Source organism: Thamnophis sirtalis, unplaced genomic scaffold (assembly GCF_051295495.1).
Source record: "Thamnophis sirtalis isolate CommonGarterSnake01/CBP01778 unplaced genomic scaffold, rThaSir2_p1.2 scaffold_6, whole genome shotgun sequence".
NCBI lineage: Eukaryota > Metazoa > Chordata > Lepidosauria > Squamata > Natricidae > Thamnophis > Thamnophis sirtalis.
In genome coordinates this window covers 49,767,780-49,776,479 of record NW_028261386.1, presented here as the reverse complement: position 1 = coordinate 49,776,479, position 8,700 = coordinate 49,767,780, and the positions used below count along the sequence as shown (strand labels likewise).

Here is an 8,700-nt window from a genome sequence, read left to right as displayed (position 1 = left end):
GCAATACACGAAGAATTGAAATGCTCATACCACCCAAATTTTGTTGAATGCTCAGCAGCAATCCTTTTTTTTAGAAGGCAGTTGATTAATTCCAACTGTGCTGGGTGTCTGTTACCAGGTAGCTTGAACGAGAAAAACTAATTACTTATGAAAGTTGTTCCAAGTAGCAAAATGTATCCTTAATACAGCCTATAGTTGAAGGCTTCAGACAAAAGGGTGGTTAAGTATTTTCATATACTGGCTAAAGATTGATCTCCATTAACTTAGAATTTTGACATATTGATCTTGCTAGACAACTTTCATTCCACGTGGACAAAGAAAAAGAAATTGGAGACAATTCTGAAACTGGTTTTATGTTAGAGACACTATTGTTGCTGGGACAAGAACAGGCTAAGACTGTCTTTAGACAAAAAAGAGAGTTGCAAGTGGAATAAAGCAAAGCACTACGTGGAACACAGTTGAGGGATAATAAACTTTATTTTCAATCATATTTTCAATTAACATTTTAACCGGATTGTAGTTGAGATACTTTGGTATCCTGCCATCAGCTACACTGAAGGACAACTTTCAGAAAACACAAGGACGTGTCCCTGTCTGTTTGAAAATACTGCATCTGTGGGCCATGTGTTAACCTTGTGAGATATGCATAATGAATTCTTAGTATCTTTCATTATTAGTAATTTCTGGATGAGCAGAATTTGCAATAAATCTCTTTCTGCTAAAGATAAAACAAGCCATTGCTAAATTTGCATTTGCAGTCTTCAAAATGTGTGCTTTACTAATAGCAAATGAATTCTGGATTGATTTGGGGCTATTCTGTAGTTTTGGAGTTCCATACTGCAATAGCAATAACAATAGCACTTAGACTTATATACCGATTTACAGTGTTTTACAGCCCTCTCTAAATAGAGTCTGCATATTGCCCCCAACAATTTGAGTCCTCATTTTACCCACCTCAGAAGAATGGAAGGCTGAGTCAACCTTGAGCCTGGTGACATTTGAACTGCCAAATTGCTGGCAGCTGGCAGTCAGCAAAAGCAGCCTGCAGTACTGAACTCTAACCACTGCACCACCGTGGGCAATCATATTTTCTTACCAGATTTCACGGTATCTTACTTCTGCTCTGTTCATGTTTTTTCTTTTACTGTACTTCATTTTATTGCTTTTATTTTGACATGTTTTGACATGTTCTGTGATATTAAGTATTCAACTTCAATTTGTATATAGATGGAGTTGAGACTTATCAGTAAAGTGGCCACATTTGTTGATGATATCAGCTATTCAGGATGGTGCAATCAAAAAATAGATTGCAAAAAGCGCTAAAAGATTTCCAAATCGGGCAAATGAGCTTTAAAATAGTAAAAGCAAATTTATGTATGTTGGCACAAAACAACCACTTAACCTTCATTTGAAATTATGCACTTGCAAGATCTCAGGTAGCAGAACCTGAATGGGGGAAATTATCCTGGAGTTACAGTGAACAACTAGATGAAAATAGCTATTTAATTAACACCTGCTTTTTAAAAAAATCTATACTTTTCCAAGGGAATTGAAAAGGGAATTAAAAAAAAGTAAAATAAAATTGTAATTCAAACTTGCAAATATGATGCCCTTCCTTAAAAAATGAAGCATACAAAGTAGTTAGGGAACTGTTTGGACCCCCCTGGCCTGTGAATACACCAGAACACAGGCTTGGCTGTTCGCCACTATTTAATTAACGAGATAACAAATCCTTTGGCTGAGGGCCCAGACAACTCACATTCAATATAATAGCTTAGCAGCAACCCAGATAGTTCAAATGAAGCAATGCAGATAATCCAAACGAACAGACACGGCTAGAATACAGACAGATTTCTTCAATACTAGTTCGAGCGGTTGTTTCCTGCAAATGTCCCCTCCCAACGCTTTATAAACCCTCTTGGGAGGGGTCAATCCACAACCACCTGTGTGTAATTATCTTCTATGAGACTGCCTACGGAGTTGCGTCTTCCGTTTCTCAGCCCTTCTCAACCTAGCATCAGGGAGAAACTGATTTTGATCTTCCCCACTGCTCCATGCCTCAGGCACCTCCTGGTGGCCAACCGGCCTCTCTGGTCCTTGCTCTGAGTCTGAACCCTGCACAGGATCCTCCACATCTTCCATGGCAGATTCATATGGTTCCTCGCTATCAGAGTCATCAGCAGCTCAACCGGATCCTGCTGGGCCACAACAGGGAACTATATAACTCCCCACAAAAATAGACTGCAGAATGTAAAGCTCTTTCACTTGGAACAAAGGGAAGATATAAAAAGAGTCAATAGTTCCCAAACCCTGGCAGCTTTAAGATGTGTGAACTTCAACTCCCAGAATTTTTTATCCTTGGCAACTTTGAGATGTTTAGATATTACTGGCTAGGAAAGACCATACATTTTATAGTTACCAAGGTTGAGAAACATTGCATACTGTGGAAACACAAGCATGTTTCTCTTTCTAACAATGTTAAAACTCAAGGATATCAAATGAACTAAATTCAAGGAAATTCAGAAATGCTATAAAACATTTTTCCACTCTGTAAATTGTGATATTCCCTGGTTGTAGTTGTGGAAATGATAGGTAATAATGGTTTTAAAAGGGAATTACACAAACTCATAAAGGCTCATGAGGGCTACCAACACTAATGGCCGTATATTATTTCTTAAACCACAAATGGTATGCTCAATATCCTGATCGGTGGCCAAAATAATAGCAAAAGGCTGATGACCTTCTGTTTGGGCTTGTGAGTTTCTCAAATGTTGTATTAGATGTGCCAATGGCCTTCTCTGGCAGGATTTCATTGATGTTAACTCCCACTCATCTCAAGCTTTTTCCATTGGTTTCTGAGTTAGAGATACACAATTATACACCCAGCATTTTTCTCTTAAAATCAACACATAAACCCCAACTTTATGTGCTCACTTTCTCTTAATATCCTAATATCAATTCAATGATACCGTATCCTATTGTGCCTTCCTCTACGTACAAAAGAAAATATGAAACCATATTTAAAAATAGGAGGAGGGGGAGAAGGTACTATCAGGGAAAAAAAACACTTGTTTCATTCCTCTGATGATACTCCTGATTCAAAGGCATGTGTATGTGAACATTTACAAAGCTATTTCATCACATATTTATTTCCAGTATCTGAAAGTGCCTGTGTTAGTAGTAATGTTTTCCAAAAATAATGCCACCTTACAAAATAATCAAGTCTTTCTATTAAATTAGGAGGTTCTAAGAAATCTTTCAAAAGCCAAAACTTTTAAGTTATAGATCAGAATATTTATGTTCAAGGAACAGAGATGCTCTGTTCTAGGAGGGTCCTTTCATGATTACTATTTATTTGGTTACACTCAATTAACATTTCATTAAAAAGGAAGTGAAAGTTTTGCTTCAAGGTAAATAATGTCTATTGAACTTCTGCTTAAACTTCAAATCATGGATTAATCTTCTTTCGGTTGAAGATCCCAAACTGTAATTCTATAAGGATTAACAATTGGCACTCCTTGGCTTACCCTCTGTAAACCATCACTTGTCCTGCAGTTGCTGGTTGGGACAAAGGCACACATTCTTTGGGCTCTGTTCCAAGCCCCCAACAAAATATAGCTCTTAACATAATTGAACTGTCACCCAAAAATTTCTCCACTGTAGATTTTATCACTGAGTAGGTGGACTTACAATTAATTTTTGAATTGTAGTTAGCTTATCTTTTCTGTTGATACAACCTGGAAATAATATTATGAGTAGATATAAGTAGAATATGTATGCAAGCATATATGTATATGCATCATTATATGTATATGTATGTTTAAATCAAGCATACAAGCATGAAGGGTCAGTTCAGAAGTTCTGTGAAATGAAGATTGTCTTATCTTTCACACTTTATCATTCCACCCACCCACCTACTCTCAAGAAAACCGCATGATTCAATACTACTCCTAGAAAATGCATCTACCCTTATACAACAGGATAGGATTTTTTAAAGACAGATATAATGAAAAATATTCTTATGTTAGAAAACAATTCTCAGCATCAATTCAATAATTATTTTAAATAAATTGCCCAGTTATTTGATATAAAAATAATGACAAAATTCTACCTGAGCCTTTAGCTGGAACAAACCAGCAACAAACTAATTGCTACACTTCACTATAAATGATGCTGAAATTAACAGACTTTGTGTATATTTGATTTAGTATTTTCTAAAGCAGCAGAGGGCTCTCTCATATATTTTTATCTTTGATTCTTTCTTACTACAGTGGAACAACATTTACTCTGGGATACTTACTCTTTATAACTACTTTCAACTTGTTTAACCATTAAAAATAATTTTGTATATAGCAAAAAAGGAATCTTGCTTTATTAGTAATTTGTCCTTCCAATATAGCATGTAGCTTTCTTCTGGTACTTTTACGCAAGATGGTTTAAAAAGTATGAGTTAGAATCTTTCTTTATGTAAACCATTTGTCTACAGTGACTGTAGGCTATATATGAATGGTAGCTTTTCTTACTGAAGCTATTTCCACAGGAAATGTTCAGATTATAATTGTAAATCATTTAACAACATCATTTACATAGGTTACATTATTTAAAAACTAACTATACAGCTATTTCTTATATATTGCACGTTGAGAACTGCGAGTTGGTCACAGCTGTAAAAGCAGGCTTCAGGCTTATCACAGAAACATTCTAAGTACATCCAAAGAGGATGAACAAGTCCAATTTAAAGGTTATCAAAATGTACAGTACTATAGAAATTATTTTTTGCAAAAAAGAAAAAGAAATAAAGAAAAAAAGGAAAGAAAAAGAAAGCTATACTGAAACCAAATCTAGAAGGAAGAGTCCTGCTGAAGCCACTGAAATCCTCAGCACATAAAACGTGATCAAAATCAGTCCAGAAATCTGAAGTCATGGTTTCTGTTCAGGAAGATGTGCCGAGTCTTGTGAGCTAGATGGAGACTGAGAACAGGGAGGGCTTTCTTGGTAGTCATTGGGCCTTGCAGGCGGCAAGTCTCTAACAGGAGGAGAATAATCCCTTAAACCTTGTGGAGGTAGTCGTGGACCTGGAGGATAATCTCTGGGGGGAGGTGGCCGGAAAGGAGGTGGCCCACGGATATATCCTCTCTGTTCAGGAGGCAGGGGAACAGGAGGAAAATCTCGCATTCCAAATGGAGGACCGGGTGGATAATCTCTAGGCATAGGTAGCGGTGGAGGAGCTCCACGAACTGAAAGGGAAAAAAAAAGAAACTGTGTGGTTCAAAATCAAGTTACCATTTGCCATCACTTGCATTTTAGGAAATCACGCTTCAGTCTTTATGCCTGCACATAAATATTCAAAATAGGCTGTAAAAGATTTCTGGATTGTAAGAATAAGGAATTTGTGCTCTTTACAGCCTTTTGACACTTCTAAGCTTTTTCCTTTTTTTATTTGTTTTGCTAAAAATCAACTATGCTTAATACAAGACTGAACATGCCATCAAAGAAGCCTATAACACTCAAATTGGTGTTACTGTTATGACCCAATCCTTGTATATAACACCACTTCATATTCTCTACAAAATAACATTTCTTTCAATACTAACAACAGAATTTCTTTTAAAGTGCATTTTTAGCAAACTGTGATATGTACTAAAAGGCATTTGAAAGATATTTATCAATAAAGCTAAATAATCTGAAAAAAGCACAATGAACAATAAAGTTCATACCTAAAGGGATAGGAAGAGGACGAGGTCCATAGGGCAGGCGGGGTGGCGGTCCGAACCGAATAGGAGGTGGCAAAGGCCCAACTGCTGGGGATGTCATCATGGGGGCTCCCGGGAAAGATGGTGGGCCTTTAGAACCAATGTTAACCTGCAGAAGACTGCAGTGTTAGTTATCTATAAGGGCATTGTTCATGAAATTACAGAACTATAGATTAAAAGTACTTTAAGAAATATTGTTGCTGAAAAGATCTCAAATTTCCAAATTTAGAGCTCACTGTGTTTTATGGAATTTTTCTTTTTCAAGAATAAACTTGTATTTAGGCATCAAAGAAGTATTTTATACAATAAAAGCATTCTCAAAATGACAATCCAAATCTGAACTAGATACTCTTCTAAGTGCATTCCTTTATAATACCAGCCAATCCAAATCCCACACCATCTACAGAAGAAAATGATCAGAGGTCCTCAGGGGTTAGAAAAGCCTTAAGTATCAAGCGCGACCATTTATGAAGCAACTGGATTATATTTTCCTTAGCTAGCCCAACAAGGCATTTAGCTTTAACGAATTGCAAAGCCAAGAGAAAGAACTGCAACCCAGAATGAGTTTTGCACCACATCACTCATGCCGAGTCATGAAGCACACCATGCTTTTTATATCTTTCCCATCAAATGCAGGAGAAAGGCACCATTCCCAGCCTCTTGGTACTCACTGCAGTTGCTTCACCAGAGGAAGGTGGGACAGCAGAAACGTGGGGGACCTCAAGCTCTTTGGTAAGATTTTGCTTTGGTAAGATATTGCACCCCAGCAATATAAAGATGGGGTGAAAGACAAATAGAAATTGATACATAAGTAAGGCATGATATGGCATATATAAGGTAACAAAACAAAGATTCCATACAGTATGTCATTTCACCCAAAGAAATAGAAACCTCCCCACTTACAATTCCATCAAGAACTGTAGTTGAAGGGGAAGATGTTCTTGGCCCACAGTTGATCAGTGTTGTTACAGGAGGACCAAGATCTGGAAGGAGAAAAAATATATAACATATATAATATTGTTTGAAAAAAGATGCTACACTTTCAAAATGTACATGGAATCTCTTGTCATTCTTACCTGGGGCAGACATTCTTCCTGATAGATCAGAATGTCTTTTTTGGAGTGGAGGGCCATCAGTCATAGTATCTGAAAGATTACAATGCAGTTTGGTAAAGAGATTATCATCTTGCCAATTAAAGGCTGTGAAACACAGTGCCCTCCAAATACTTTAGACAACAATCTCCCAATTCTGACTATTGTTCACATTAACTGAGCTGAAAGGAATAACAAAGGGTGTCCAAAAACAACCTGGAAAACACCAGGAGGCCTCTCTGTTTCTTTGTATCTTATATCTTCTTTATAAAAAGAGCTACATCTATTTTTAAACTAGTGTGATTTAGGAAGGAAGTACAGTATTAGTCTAGGACTGAGAAGATTTAGGCTTCAATTCAACATGAGTTCTGAAAATGCAGTGATTTTATGCCACCTTTTTTTCTAAACCATCTTAAAAGATTGCTATATGAAAAAAAGGCAGAGCATTATGCACATTACCTTGAGTTCAAAAAGACAATGTAGAATATGTTTTAAGTAAATATACAATATAATACAATAATACAATACAATAGCAGAGTTGGAAGGGACCTTGGAGGTCTTCTAGTCCAATCCCCTGCCTAGGCAGGAAACCTTATATTTTTTTAGACAAATGGCTATCCAACATCTTCTTAAGGCTTCCAGTGTTGGGGCATTCATAACTTCTGGAGGCAAACTGTGCCACTGATTTAATTGTTCTAACTGTCAGGAAATTTCTCCTCAGTTCTAAGTTGCTTCTCTCCTTGATTAGTTTCCACCCATTGCTTCTTGTTCTACTCTCAGGTGCCTTGGAGAATAGTTTGACTCCCTCTTCTTTGTGGCAACCCCTGAGATATTGGAACACTGCTATCATGTCTCCCCTAGTCCTTCTTTCTATTAAACTAGACATACCCAGTTCCTGCAACCGCTCTTCATGTTTTAGTCTCCAGTCCCCTAATTATCTTTGTTGCTCTTCTCTGCACTCTTTCTAGAGTTTTCACATCTATTCTATATCGTGGCGACCAAAACTGAATGCAGTATTCTAAGTGTGGCCTTACCAAGGCATTATAAAGTGGTATTAACACTTCACGTGATCTTGATTCTATCTCTCTGTTTATGTAGCCTAGAACTGTGTTGGCTTTTTTGGCAGCTGCTGCACACTGCTGGCTCATATTTAAATGGTTGTCCACTAGACTCCAAGATCCCTCTCACAGTCACTACTATTGAGCAAGGTACCACCTATACTGTACCTGTATAAAATATACAACTGTTCTTTTTTCCTTTCATACATGAGATATTCAAATTAAAACATGGAACAGGGATTATAAAAGAAATTCATCACTAGTATATAAGTGCTTGATAAAGTTTAGCAACAAAAAGCAAAAGATCGGAATTAAAAATCTGTAAGTTAATCAACATAGTATAACAGAGAAACAGCTCAAAACTTTGGGGCAGAAACTTCCACACATAGGATTTAGCTAAGTATTCCTATAAAGGTCTTTTATGATTTAGCACTGGAAGACTCCTAGGCAAAGTTCTTTCTCACACAAATTCAAACAGAAAATTATCATGCTCGTTTTTTTTAAAGCTATAGTCATTTTAAGCACAGGTAATCCTCAACTTATGACCACAATTGAGCCCAAAATTTCTGTTGCTAAGCGAGACATTTGTTAAGCAAGTTTGCCATTGTATGACTTTTCTTGCTATAGTTGTTAAGTGAATCTGGCTTCCCCATGGACTTTGTTTGTTAGAAGTTTGCAAAAGGTGATCACAAAACACCGGGACACTGCAGCTGTCATAAATATGAATCAGTTGCCAACCAGTTGTCTGAATTTTGATCACATGACCATGGGGATGCTGTAACTGTTGTGTGAAAAATG

At 36.9% G+C, this 8,700-nt stretch overlaps 1 protein-coding gene across 3 annotated transcripts in view; it reads right to left on the bottom strand.

The window, feature by feature from the left end:
* Positions 1-453: 453 nt before the first annotated feature.
* MIA3 (MIA SH3 domain ER export factor 3) overlaps positions 454-8,700 on the bottom strand; it is a 34,033-nt gene continuing 25,786 nt past the window's right edge. For 2 of the 3 annotated variants that reach the window (XM_014052278.2, XM_014052279.2), the window contains exons 25-29: positions 6,830-6,898; positions 6,657-6,736; positions 6,425-6,496; positions 5,718-5,862; positions 454-5,237 (exon numbers count right to left, since the gene is read on the bottom strand). In XM_014052278.2, coding sequence (XP_013907753.2) covers positions 4,921-5,237; positions 5,718-5,862; positions 6,425-6,496; positions 6,657-6,736; positions 6,830-6,898 — 683 coding nt within the window. In that variant the 3' untranslated portion in view covers positions 454-4,920. The remainder of the gene's footprint in view (positions 5,238-5,717; positions 5,863-6,424; positions 6,497-6,656; positions 6,737-6,829; positions 6,899-8,700) is intronic. The other variant, XM_014052280.2, reaches the window with a different exon arrangement.